The 14,100-nt window shown below is 31.1% G+C and overlaps 2 protein-coding genes across 2 annotated transcripts; both read left to right on the top strand.

Moving 5' to 3' along the window:
- Positions 1 to 736: 736 nt before the first annotated feature.
- Positions 737 to 8,757, top strand: LOC129917039 (histone deacetylase 3). The gene is made up of 4 exons (XM_055997351.1): positions 737 to 1,231; positions 1,296 to 1,384; positions 1,444 to 1,638; positions 7,572 to 8,757. Exons 1-4 carry the CDS (start codon positions 1,074 to 1,076, stop codon positions 8,438 to 8,440), a joined length of 1,311 nt encoding a protein of 436 aa, XP_055853326.1. The 5' UTR covers positions 737 to 1,073; the 3' UTR covers positions 8,441 to 8,757.
- A 1,996-nt stretch (positions 8,758 to 10,753) lies between these two features.
- Positions 10,754 to 12,122, top strand: LOC129917041 (uncharacterized). The gene has a single exon (XM_055997352.1). It carries the CDS (start codon positions 10,807 to 10,809, stop codon positions 12,049 to 12,051), a length of 1,245 nt encoding a protein of 414 aa, XP_055853327.1. The 5' UTR covers positions 10,754 to 10,806; the 3' UTR covers positions 12,052 to 12,122.
- Positions 12,123 to 14,100: the final 1,978 nt, after the last annotated feature.

The following is a 14,100-nucleotide window of genomic DNA, read 5'->3' as shown; positions in this document are numbered from 1 at the left end:
TGCTCACTTTTTTTTCGGAGATTTCTGAGACGAAATTTGTTTTCTTACTGTTTTGACGTTTGTTTTTTTGGTTTTGTGCAGTTTTAAAATGCTAAAAACGTCAAAAATTTAATGAAAATTTGAAAAAAAGTTATTATTTTGAGGTTGCTTCACGAAATAAATGATTTTAAAATAGTTTTTTTTTTCACAATTTAATATTTGAGGAAAAGTTGCAATTCTGTGAAGTTGCAGTTGAAGTGATGGATTTTGAAAAAAAATTGGATTCACGCTAGAAACTTGTCCCACAAAATTATTTTGCTCTCTTTCAAAATGACATTTTTTTATTTGGTGCTTATCGGTTCTCGTTAGTTTTATTTATTTTTTGAGTTTTTACTGCGGAAAATATAATTAAAAATTGTTTTTAGTTAGAAAAACCACGAGCACCCAAGAAATATTCGCACAATTAAATCAAAACAAAAAGAAAAAAATGACAGCTTTGCTTTTGACATTTCTCACGAGTCTGTTCTAACCTGATCTTACTCAAAACCAAGAACAGAAAATCCTGTTCTAAACTGTTCTAGTTTTGTCAATGAACAGGAAACTAGAACAGTTCAGCACAGAAAAAATCTGAATGAACAGCAAAAAGCTGTACTTTTTTGCCTAGAACAGTCGAGCACAGCGTCAGTGAACAGACTTTATACTTAAATCTGGAACGCAATTCATTTGACACTGACGTTAATGACATTTAAAAACTAGTCAGTCAAACGAAAAAATAAACATCTCAAAAATTTATCACTTTCCATTCTTTTTCATAAAAAAAATATAATTAAATAAATTAATATTTTCAATAAAAAATAATATGTTTAGGCATGATTATAACATACAGTACAAAAAATTCCTCAATTAAAAAAACCGACAACTATTTTAATAACAACACTCGAAATATTGTGATGAACTTAGATTTTTCAACAACCCGGCGTCTACTTTTTATTGTTTTTGTTTTATTTGTTATACTTTTCTTTAAAAATATAATATTTTCTTAAATATATAATTTACTACAGTGCATATAAACAATATTGAACAAAACTAAAACAATGTCCAATCGTGTCGTATCTTATTTTTACAATGCCGACGTTGGCAACTTCCACTATGGTCCAGGTCATCCTATGAAGCCCCACCGTCTTGCTGTCACGCACAGTTTGGTCATGAATTATGGTCTGCACAAAAAAATGAAAATATATCGACCTTATAAGTAAGAAAAAAAGTTCTTGAAAATGTTAAAACATCTAATGAATTAACTTTTGATTAAATTATAGAGCTAGTGCACAGGATATGTTACGGTTTCACAGTGAAGAGTATATTGAATTTCTGCAGCAAGTCACACCTCAGAATATCCATTGCAATTGTTAGTTTTACCACATTTATAGTTGATTTATTGATTAACATCAATTTATATCGTTGCAGCTGTTGGGTATACAAAATATCTATCACATTTTAGTGTAGGTGAGGATTGCCCAGTATTTGATGGGCTGTTTGATTTCTGTGCCATGTATACGGGAGCATCGCTTGAAGGGGCCCAAAAACTAAATCACAATCACAGCGATATTTGCATCAATTGGTCCGGGGGACTGCATCATGCAAAGAAGTTTGAGGCTTCAGGTAAATAAATCGATTATTTTTGGTAAGCTCACCTTTTGGCCAAATTGAGTTATCAACGTTTTCATGGTGGTCTATGGGTTCTTTGTGTATAGCAACTATATTCTGTAAACTGCTTCCTTTTGAAGTCGATGATCACATTTATTTTGAAAAAAAAATAGCTTCTGGACTTATAGATAAGGATAAGATATTAAATGATTTTGACGTGATAACGTCTTATAAATCGATGAACCATGGCAGCCACCACAAAAAAGTGACGCCATTTTCACCCGTTCCACTTGAAATTTTTCGCAGTGCGGCAAAAATTTCAATTCAAAATTAAAAATAAACTATTAGAGATTAACATCTTTTATAGCTTATTTGAACGATAATAACCTAAAGCTAAATACTAAATAATAGGGTAAATAGGGGTAAAACAAAATTTGCAAAAAAATTGGCTACTTTCTTAACGCGACAATGTAAAGAGTTGAATTTTTTTCAATCGATAGATAAATTCATTGCAAGACTGACAGTGGTATTGAAAAAAATTCTAAAAAATTTCAAAAACAAGTAATAAATGGTTTTCTAAAACTAAAACATGAGGTAGACCTTTAACAAAAGCTGTGTTCCTTTGGCTTAAAGTATCTACTGCTAAGTACTTCTGGTTGTATTTAAGTCCATTTCTTCTATAGAAATAAAATGCACGACTTGGTCGCACGTACTTGCTCTTGTAGTTCAAAGCATCTTTATCTTAAATGAATCATTTATTTGCAAAACATGATAAGTCCACTTTTTTTCAAAATTCGTTTTTTTGACTAAATTTGTAATCCAGGGATAACCACGTCTGTCTTTAAAATATCAACTATCTACTCCATCTATATCCGATTTTACAGCTACGCGAAATATTTTTTTAGTATCAAAAACAGAATAAGTCCCGGACTTATCATCTTTTGAAAATAAACAACAGCTTCTTTTTGTGTAAATGGTATATTAGATTAATGGCTGAAAATCTTAAGATTAAAGCTACTTTAAAGTTAAATTAGCAGTCCGGACATTGTATTTTATTCTCAAATACAATTGTTTGATAGACTGGGGCTAAAAGCAAAATTGCATATCCATTTAAAAACTAATTTCACATCCGTTTATTTTCAAAGTATGATAAGTCCAAAAGCGTTTTTATTTTTTATCTTTTGAACTATCGCTCCAAAAATTAAAAACGAAACGGTATTTTGTAGCTAGGCAAGAGTTCTACAGAATATATTTTTTATAAATTTTTCTACGCATATCAAAAGAAAATAGAACGTTTTTTTCTTCTCCTGAAAAATTTAAAATCATGGACTTATCATGTTTTGCAAATAAATGATTCAAATATCTATTGGAAATTTAAGATTTTGTGGAGAAAAAAAAAAAAATAAAACCAAAAAAAAAATCGAAAGTTAAAAAAATTCAATTTTTAAAATATTTTTTGAAAAACTTTTTTTTTTTTAATTTTTTTTTACATTTTACACTTCAATACCTATGATGTCTGTAAATTTTGAAAAAATTGACTTATGCTTTGATGAAATATATGAACTAAAAAAACATGTCAATTTTTGAAAAACGGTAACGCCATATTTCCGCTCTCGGCATTTTTTGAGAAAAACTAAAAACACAGTTTTGTTAGAATCAATAAGAGTACTGCGCACACCAAATTTAAACGAAATCGTTAGAGCCGTTTTCGAGAAATTTGAAATACCTCGAAAACGTTATATGGGAGATATGCGTTAAATTGGAGATATTAAAAAAATAAAAAAAACGGACCTAGGGAATTACGTAAAAATCATCTGTACCAAGTTTCAAGCAAATCCATTTATCCGTTTAGGCCCTAGCTCGATGTACAGATGGACGCACAGACGCACAGACGCACACACGCACAGACCGACGGACGGCATGACGAAAACCACTTTTTTGATCTTCTCCATCATCGTAGTGTTGGTTTTGATTAAAACCTCGATTTTTTTTTCTACACGAAACCAATACTTGCCCTATAGAGCAAGTAAAAATGTCTTTGAATGGATTCAAAAGTACTAAAAACAAAAAGTACTTTGCTTAGCCCAAAGGAACACAGCCAAAGTAGTGATTATAGGTAGGGGAAATTTTTTTTGACAATTTTAAAAACGTCATTCGAAAGATAATAAAAAAAAAAAGAGATCTGATACGGATTGTTTTTCAAGTCTCTGCGTTTCGAAATATGGATTTTTGAAAAACACCTGCTTATTTTGGGGTTTTTTTGGGTGAGTTTTTATTATTTTAAATTTTTTGAAGCGTTCTAAAAATCTCAAACTTATAGAACATGTAGTATATGACCGTGCGTATGCATGCAAAAAAAAAGGATTTTTGACCGAATAGCGGGAAAAAAAAGTTTTGTTGTCCCAAGTTACCGTTTTTAATCGTTTTTTATTTTTATCTTTTTTTTTTCAACAGATAAAATTTATACTGTAAATACATAATAAACAGGACTATATCTTTGCAAAATCACTTTTGTAGTCACAATTTTGAGTTAAAATAAAGTTCTATTTTTCAACATGTTCTTTCTTTTGATCTAGAGCAGATAAAAATTTAATTTAACTTTATTGAGCATGCTGATAATATTACCTTTCATTTGATATATCACATATAACGGTACATTTACTACAAGCTACACAATGTGAAATTAAAAAAAACTTGCGAAATACCTTAAAACACCTGTCGAGATCTGTTGCCCCATGAACAGCCACCAGTGTAGGAAGTACCGTATTCTCAGTTTGGAATTTCAACATGGTTGGATTTAAAAATTTCTAACTTTTCTGGTAATCATCTTAGAGATAAGATTATATGAAAGGTAAAATAATAAACTTTCACATGATATGAAATTTATTATAGGCTGTGATTGAAAAAAATTGATTTTTTGCTTTTTTGATGAAAACTGATTGGGTTCAAAAAATTCTAGCTCTTTTTGAAGACGTCGAACAGACATTATCAGACAGACAAACATGTCGATTATCGAAAAATAATTTTTATATTGTTAATCTCTATTGTTAACGATATTTTTGGTTTTATCATTCGATGTTTTTCGTTTACAATTTTGCTATCGACTGAAATCAAGTTTATAGTTCACAAGAGTAAATATCATTGTCGAAACAAATAAACAATACCAAAACAGATGTTTATCGATTCGATCGACTTTTATCACATCGAAATTTGAACGACACTCGCAATAAGGGTCATTTGCTTTTTGGGACCAATTACAGATTTTACTGTCTCTTTGAAAAAAAACCCTTCCACCTAAATTTTTTTTAATGAAAACTCAATTCTAGGTTTCTATTGCAGATTCGACGTTCTTAAACGACGTTCTTATTACGGTGTCCCATTCTATCTGTTTTCACTATAAAAAAAAACACTTTTAACCATGATATTCTTATAGACACTTAAGATTCTTGTTTCTAATCTCAAAAGCAACATAATTGCTGAATTTTAATAGTGTACCATTATTATTACCTACTTTTTCCAATTTTCTTTGCACCTAAAAAACACCCTTTCTCCTTTCACATTAAAAAAATTTATAATGAGAAAGATAACATTTTTAATAAATTTCGTAAGGGTACTTTTTATGCCATTGATTTTATCGGATTATCGCAGATTTACCATATTTCCCAAAAAAAAAAACACCCTTTCACCTAAAATATTTGTATGGACTGCTTAGATTCTTGGTTTCTGTTGTAAATGAAATATTTGTACCAATTTTCATTGGTGTAACATTTTTGTACAAGTTTTTGTGGTACCTACTTATTCCGAATTTCATCATTTCTTAAAAACACCCCTTCACTAAAGATAATTTTGAAGACTCTGTACATTCTTAGTTCTTTTAACAAAAAAAACTTGTTCACCAAGTTTAAAAAATTAATAAAAGTTATAGAAGCTGTTATGATATCTTTCTCACGCATAACTTAACCCATCAAAAAAAACACCTTTTCACCAAAAATATTTTCAAGAACTTTATGAATCCTTTGTCCCTGCTTCATCTAGAGCCTTCATCCCTTATTTCATCAGTGTATCATGTTTTTCGCATAGGTTTATATTCTACCTGTTAAGCCTAGTACGCAGCTGCAGCGAAACGAAAGATTTTGAAGTCTCCAAAGTTAACATCGAATATGTTAAGGAAAAAATACCATCAGGTATTTATAAAATTCAAGAAAAAACATCAGGGGTCGAATTACGGCATACGTTCGTTAACGTATGGTTGCTATGTGTCCCTATCTTTTTCTACTAATTAAATAGAGACACAAATAGTAAAAACGTTAAAGAATGATCGTAATCGTATGCTGTAATTCGACCCAAGAAAATAAATTTTAAAGCAAAAACAATACAAATTTAATTTCGTTCAAAATATCGTTAACGAAATTTTTTATCGAAAATTTCGTTTCGATTCAGCTGCGTACTGGGCTTTAAAGTAAAAAAAACTAGCACCCTTTTTTTTAACCGGCAATAACTTTTCTTAGAGCAATTGAATTGACTTTATTTTTATGTCATTAAAATCAGCATCAAAAAATACCTTGAAAACATGTGTCAAATGATGATATTCCACAAACAATTTTTTTCAATATACAATGGTCGGAAAAAGTATTTTGACAAAATGAACATTTTTCTAACTGATGAGAAGAATCTGTAACGGTTAAACATAAAATAAGGAAGTTGACGGTTATTTATTAAGTATGTTATGGTGAATCTCATGATGGTCAATGTCAGTCATATAGTTGGTATTATGCTTCGAGGCTGCATTTTTTGTATAAAAAGTACTAAATTTTGAGGGAAAAAAGTATTTTGACAAACGTTCTTTTTCAACGTTGGTAATGTAAGGTAATGCATTTTACGTGTTTCAAGCACGTATACAACTGACAGACTTGTTAAGGCCCCATTTGTAAAAAATTGGGCAAAACGGCGGAAATTAACATTGAAATTGGTGCATCTTCTGTTGCAAGTCATAGTTTCTGTGTGTCTGTTAAAAAATCTGTAGAGAACTGAATTTATCGCGGGAAACTAAAAATTACCAAATATACAAACACAAAAATATAATTATGCTACTAAAAATTTACCACAAATGGACAAAAAACGAAAAAAATGCACTTAAAAAAATTGAAGCATTTTGAAGAATTCACTTTATCGCGGATTGACTCCAAAAAGTCTGAATTTGGAAATGCCATTCTTTCATCAAAAACCTTGTTAGCAAAAGTACCCTTTGCATTGAGCTCAAAGAAGACAATTTTACCATGTTTATGGGAAGATAATACAGTATTTATCTCATAAAACAAAAATTTTCATTTTGTCAAAATACTTTTTGTTTGTGGAATATCATCATTTGACACATGTTTTCAAGGTATTTTTTGATGCTGATTTTAATGACATAAAAATAAAGTCAATTCAATTGCTCTAAGAAAAGTTATTGCCGGTTAAAAAAAAGGGTGCTAGTTTTTTTTACTTTAAAGCCCAGTACGCAGCTGAACCGAAACGAAATTTTCGAAAAAAAATTTCCGACCATTGTTTTGACCTTCACCCTCTCCCTCTTGTCGGCTAAAAAACACTCTTCAACCCATTTTTTTGTAAAGACTATTTTGATCCTTGGTTCTTATCCCAAAAGCAAACTTTTTTCCTGTGTATCATTTTTTTTTAAATGCCTATTTCACCTGTAGCTACTATATCACTTGCAATACGTTAAAAAAAATCTGAGGAATATTCTTTACAAATCATAACACCCAGTTTTCTTTGTTCCTCCTGAAAAGTTTTATAAAGTGGACTTCCCTCATTTTCAAAATAAACGATTCAATTATGTGTCAACTATTGCCGTCTTAAACTTAAACTTAAAAGGCAAAATATAATGAAATTCTTTGATCTGTTCTCTTCCTTCTTAATATATTAATTAAATTTATTTTATTCATTTTCAGGTTTCTGCTATGTAAATGACATCGTGATAGGTATTTTGGAACTTTTAAAGTATCACCCACGAGTTCTATACATCGATATTGATGTCCATCATGGTGATGGAGTTCAGGAAGCTTTTTATCTAACAGATCGTGTCATGACTGTGTCATTCCATAAATACGGCAATTACTTTTTCCCTGGCACTGGGGATATGTATGAAATCGGGGCCGAGTCTGGTCGTTATTATTGCGTCAATGTTCCTCTAAAAGAAGGTATCGATGATCAAAGCTACTCGCAGGTATTTAAACCTATCATCTCGTCTGTTATGGAATTCTATAGGCCAACAGCGATTGTCTTGCAATGTGGAGCTGATTCATTGGCCGGTGATCGACTGGGATGTTTCTCCTTAAGCACCCATGGTCATGGTGAGTGCGTTAAATTTGTCAAGGAATTGAATGTTCCCACTTTAGTTGTTGGTGGTGGTGGCTATACTCTGCGCAACGTAGCTCGTGCTTGGACTCATGAAACTTCTTTGCTGGTCGATGAAAACATCTCCAACGAGCTACCAATGACTGAATATTTGGAATTTTTTGCACCAGATTTCACTCTTCACCCGGACATAACAACAAGGCAAGACAATGCCAATTCTAAACAATACCTCGAGCTGATCGTAAAGCATGTCTATGAAAATCTAAAAATGTGTCAACATTCGCCAAGTGTGCAGATGGTTACTATTCCACCTGATGCTCTGGATATAGACGAATCGCGTGCAAAAGATGAAGCAGATCCTGAAGTAAGAATTAGTCAGGCGGATGAAGATAAAATGGTTGAAGCAAAGAACGAGTTCTTCGATGGAGAACAAGATAATGACAAAGCTGATACTGAAAGCTGAATTTCTAAAATGCATCTAGAATTGTCTTTGACTGCAAATAGAAGACTTTATGTTGTAATAGGCTTAATAGTTTTAAAAATCAGGTAGTAGAGTATTAAAATAGATTTACAAGCATTCGCTTAAAAAAAAAAACTAGAATGAGTTTTTCTTTGGAAAAATAAATACGAGTATGGTCGGTGTGCCTAAAACGTCCTGGTGCAAGGAATTGGCAAAACAATTCAAACTTGGTTCTTAAAAGAACGAGATGAGAGCCAGCAGCAGATTTCGGATGTGAGTAATAATAAAAAATGATTGTTATTTTTGGAAAGGTCTTTTAATTTTATATATTTTTTTATCTTCAAAAGACACTTGGCAGTATTCGACACCAAGTAGTGTGGGACTCTTAACCACTAAAACCACCTCTTTATCAGGACCAATCTTGAGAGATCGACATCAGATTTTTCTTTCTTAACTTTGTAAAATCACTTTGGGGGAAGTTTAAACTTTTAATACTTTCCCATGATTTTTAGACAATAAGCTCATGAGGCTTGGTTCTTCTTAATCTCCGAACATGGTTTCTTGTATTCAAGACGGACACCATTTCAGAATTGGTATGACTTTGCAGTCTCTGATTATGCGATACAGCGTATTTTTTAACAACTTCTGTAACCGTTTTTGTAAGTCACAATGTAGATCGCTATTTCTTATGTACCAAGGTGCATTAACTATTCCACGAAGGACTTTGTTTTGGAATTTTTGGATGATTTCGGTATTTGTTTTCTCTGTACAGCCCCATAATTGGATACCATAGGTCCAAACAGGCTTTAGTACTTGATTATACAGCATTATTTTGTTTTGGGTTGATAAATCAGAGTTGTTACCAGGTAACCAGTACATTTTTCTATATTTCAAGTTTAGTTCTTCACTTTTCTTTTTGATGTGCTCTTTCCACTTTAGCTTTGCATCCAAAGTCATTCCAATGTATTTGGCCGTATTGGCGTAAGGTACAGCTTGATAATTAATGAATATTGGAATATTGTTTATCTCTTTATTTGAAAAGTTTATGTATATGAGATATAAAAGTCTTGAAGTCCCTAGTGGTGGCATTTGGAAATTAAAGCGCTATCAAACTGCAGTTTTTTAAATATGGTTAAATTTCTAGCTTCGAGATAAATCTCTCTTCAATGATACGAAGTTAAGTTCATAGCGTTTTAATTGTTAAAAACTCATACATTGAGTGCTTCTTGCGGGCAGATGAACATATGCATACATAAATATGTATATGCATACCTACATGCAAATGTATGAATTTCAAAAATCAAACTTTTTGGAACATCTACCATTTACACGCATCATCAAAATAGTCGTTAATAGTGTCTTTAGAAAAACGATACATCATCAAATGGAAAGCAAACTTGCGGTAATATTATTCACTAGTTTAAAAAATACATCTGGATGTAAAATGTCAAAAATAAATCCAAATCGAAAATAGCTATCCCGATTTTAACTATGAAAATAGTTCAAAATGACTATTTTTTCTCTGTGTGGTAGTGAATATTATGGATTGGGATTTATTTTTCACATTTCAATTTATTTACATCCCGATGTATTTTTTAAACTAGCGAATAATATGGCCGTTGGTTAAAGTTTAATATAAAGCTAATGCTTACTTTATCGGGTCTTTTGTGGAGGAATCAAACAAAAATTAATATGAGAAATTGTAGGTAGTTAACCCTTTCAAACCCAAGCTATGAAAATAAATATTAAAAAATGTTTTTCAATACTATCGTGTCAAAAACATCACAACTAAAAAATATGAATGGCAAAAAGTTATTCCCAAACTCGTATAAAACGCGTCCAAAACGCGTCCGTATCTAAATTTTTTAAAAGCCAGTTTTCGTAACATGACCTGAAATGTTAAAAAAAACTTATATTCCAAAACATAAAAAAAAAGCGTTTTGATTTTTTGGAAACTTTATAATTTGTTATGAAACATCATGCAGTGATATTAACTTTGTGTTAAAAGATAAAACGATATCTGTATTAAAATCGGTCGCAAAGTTAAGTCAAGGACACGGAAAAATGGAAACATTTCTTGCTTATATTAATTACATAGTTGCTATAAATTTGATGTAAAAAATAAACACCCGTACTTTAAATCAATGCATTAAGCATCCCATAATAATCCTAGATTAAATAACGATTAGAATAAGAAGAACAATAATGCACCTCATCACTTGTTAAATATTTGATAACTGCTGTTTTAATTTCTCTAAGTTATCTATGCAAATAACCAACTATTTTGTTTTATGAGATGCTATATAAAGACCTAACACTCTATTCTTATCACGCAGTCGATTATAGTTAAAAAAAAAAAACTATCTGCAATGAGCTCTTCAAATTTATCCCCAACGGTCGTTGAAGACTTGTGTGAAAGATATTCGAATCAAAAGATTGATTATGGCGTTGAACTTCTCAGTTATTCGCTCAAGAGTGCAAGTGACTCTCCAGCAGGGTTTCTCGGTCGTCATGAGGTTTTATCGGTGATTATTCAAACCAATCCATCTGAAGTCCCACAGGAATTGACATTTTTTATAAAAACAGCTCCAAGTGACATAGCCTCCCGGCAGAGGTACCTTGAAGAGTTTGGTGTTTTCAAAAAAGAAGTCTCTGTCTATAGGAACTTACTTCCCAAGTTACAAGAGAGACAGTCAGATTTTTCTGCTCGATGCTATTACGCCAAAGATGATATACTAGTTTTTGAACATTTGGGAGAAATGGGATTCCGAATGGGAGCTGAACGATCAGGATTATTAGACTTTGAACACTTGAAATGTGCCTTAAGTTCTTTGGCAAGCTTGCATGCTGCATCGATTATATTTGAGACGAGTAGTCAACAGAAAATTTCAGAATTATATCCAGAAATTGTAGAGGAGAATGCTTATCCATCCCAGTCAAATTGTGTTCGACGTGAGAATTTTGATAATGCTGTTGTAGCTCTCTGTGAAATAATTAAAATCATGCCCGAGTTTAAGGACTCCAATCGTTTGGAATACATTCTGCAGCAGTTTCCTCGAGAAATGAAGAAAGTTTTTGATTTTGTAATACCAACTAAAAAATATTTAAATGTATTTAGTCACGGTGACTTATGGGCAAATAATTTGTTGTTTAAGTATGAAAATGATCATCCTGTTCAAAGTAGGATTGTTGACTTTCAACTCGCAAGATATGCTCCACCCATTTTGGATGTGATAACATTGCTAACAATTCCGACGAGCCAGAAATTCCGTTCGGAACACTTGGATTCACTTTTGGTCAGCTACTATTCAATGTTGGGATATTTTCTGAAACAACATGGATTGGAAATTAATGACATTTTACCAATGGAACAGTTTGAAGATAGTATACGAGAGTTTAAAATATTTGGTCTTATTGAGAGTTGTTTATTTTCTCATTTGACCATTTTGCCAACTGATTTAACTAAAAGTTTGACTTCAGATGAGGGTTTTGAAGATTTTTTCAAAAATAAACGAAACGAAATTTGTTTGTTAGCATTTAATACTGATTTGGTGTATAGAAGTAGGCTATCTGATATGATATGTGATATTGTAAATAGTTACATTTTAAAATAGTAAAGTAAGCAAAAAGTAAGTAAGAGTAAGAAAGAATAAATAATAATAATCAATATTTGTATACAAAACTATTTTTGAAATTTTATATTTATTTTAGTGCATCGTTTTTTTTTTAAATCAATAGTTAAAGAAAAGTTTACAGAGCTTTAATTGGCTGTTAGAACATAAAGTCTTAATTGATTTATATTAATTTAATGAAATTCCTTATTTTCTTATTGTTATTTTATAATGCAATAGTACGTGTACATTTGAAGAAAGATAAATAATCAAAAATAAAAAAAGTACGTATACGCCACAGTGAACACATTTAAGTTATGTGTCGCAAACTATGATCCCATACAAATTCAACGGTTTTTATGTTGCGTGACATCAGCTTTGTTCTAGTTGCAGTTAAATGTATAACTCTTCCCTCTGTGCTGTAAATTGGGAAATGGAAACTTTTTGTCTATCTTGCCTTGATGTCTGTCATATTTTAGGTGGATATAGTTCTTCATACATTTTTTCTAGTAACTTCTGTTAACTACGTAGTGTACTTTTTTGTTGTTGTTTTTTTTTTCTTCTTTTACAAAATCCTAGCAGAGATTTCAGTTTCAGTTTGTTATCTGGATTCTTCATTAAAAAAGATATCGAGGATAAAATTGAATAAAGGGTATCACTTAAATGGTAGATAACTTCTTTAATTTCAAAAATCTGTCTCGTAAATATCCCGTGGAAATAAAAGACTTGATAAAAGAAAACCGAAAAGCGTGTAAGAAATGGCAGCAAAATTGTTAGTACCACAAAAACTGATACAAAAATATTACACAAATGAAAATTAGAACAAATGTTTGGATTGGGGTCAAAATTCAGCTGGGGTCAAAATTCTTTTGTCAAAATTCTGCTTTTCAAAATTCTGCTTTCAAAATTCTGCTCTTTAAAATTCTATTTTTCAAAATTCTGCCAAAAATAAAAAAGATTTGGAAAACGTTAAAAAGCGCGCGCTTTTCTTCTATTTTTCAAAATTCTGCTTTTCATAATTCTGTTTTACAAAATTCTGCCAAAAATTAAAAAAGGATTTGGAAAACGTTAAAAAGCGCGCGCTTTTTAACATCCAAATCCTTTTTTAATATAAAAAAATAATTTTCTTTAGCATTTAATCACTAAAGAAACGAACAAACTTTGTGGTCAGATATTTTAATTTAATGTATTTTTTAGTTCCTTATTGACCGCAATAAATCATAAATAAAAAACAACACAGTAAAATTTAATTTTAAAACGTCAGTTTTTTATTAATTATGGGAATGCATTTAGGTCTAACTTGCAGACCATCTTCAGCGAAATACGCAAATACAATACAAAAGAAAAAGAGAAGTATAACAAATAGCCAGAAAAAAGAAGAAAATAAGAAAAAGGAAAAAGTGAAAATTTAAACAAAATTTTGACATATTCGGAAATTTAAAATGTAAACAAAATGCAAACAAAAACAAAAAACATTATTTTATAATAGAAAATAAAAAAGACTCGATTGGGCTATTGTCAATGTTCATTAGGTTGTCGGTTATAGAAATATAAGCAGATTCATAAGCATCTAGTTTAGAGGGATATCGAACTGTTTTGATTAATTTAAAATTATTTTCAAGCGGCTTCATATTATGTGGTTTATCATGATTCAAATCGAAAGCGTGGGCTGCGACTGCTTTGTTGACATCTCTCTTATCGATATAACGACGATGTTCTTCGATTCGACATTTCACCGCACGTCTCGTCTGTCCAATGTATTTATATTGACAATCTGGGCAAGTAATTTGGTAAATGCCACTTTTTTCGTTTAATGGTTTTTTATCTTTAGTGGAACCTAATAAATTTCGTAATTTGTTGTTGCTTGTGTGAACAATGCTCATATTGGCTTGTTTAAATGCGTGTTTGAGTCGATTCGTGATGCTTGGTACATAAGACATAGAAACTCGATGTTTGTTTGAATTTTGAGTTTGAGTGAAAAGGGTTGAAATATTTTCTCTTCTCACTTTGTTTGAATACTTTTTTACCAGCGCATCAATGACAGATTTTTTA

Source organism: Episyrphus balteatus, chromosome 3, assembly GCF_945859705.1.
Source record: "Episyrphus balteatus chromosome 3, idEpiBalt1.1, whole genome shotgun sequence".
NCBI classification, from domain to species: Eukaryota; Metazoa; Arthropoda; class Insecta; order Diptera; family Syrphidae; genus Episyrphus; species Episyrphus balteatus.
This window is presented reverse-complemented; position numbering and strand designations above follow the sequence as displayed.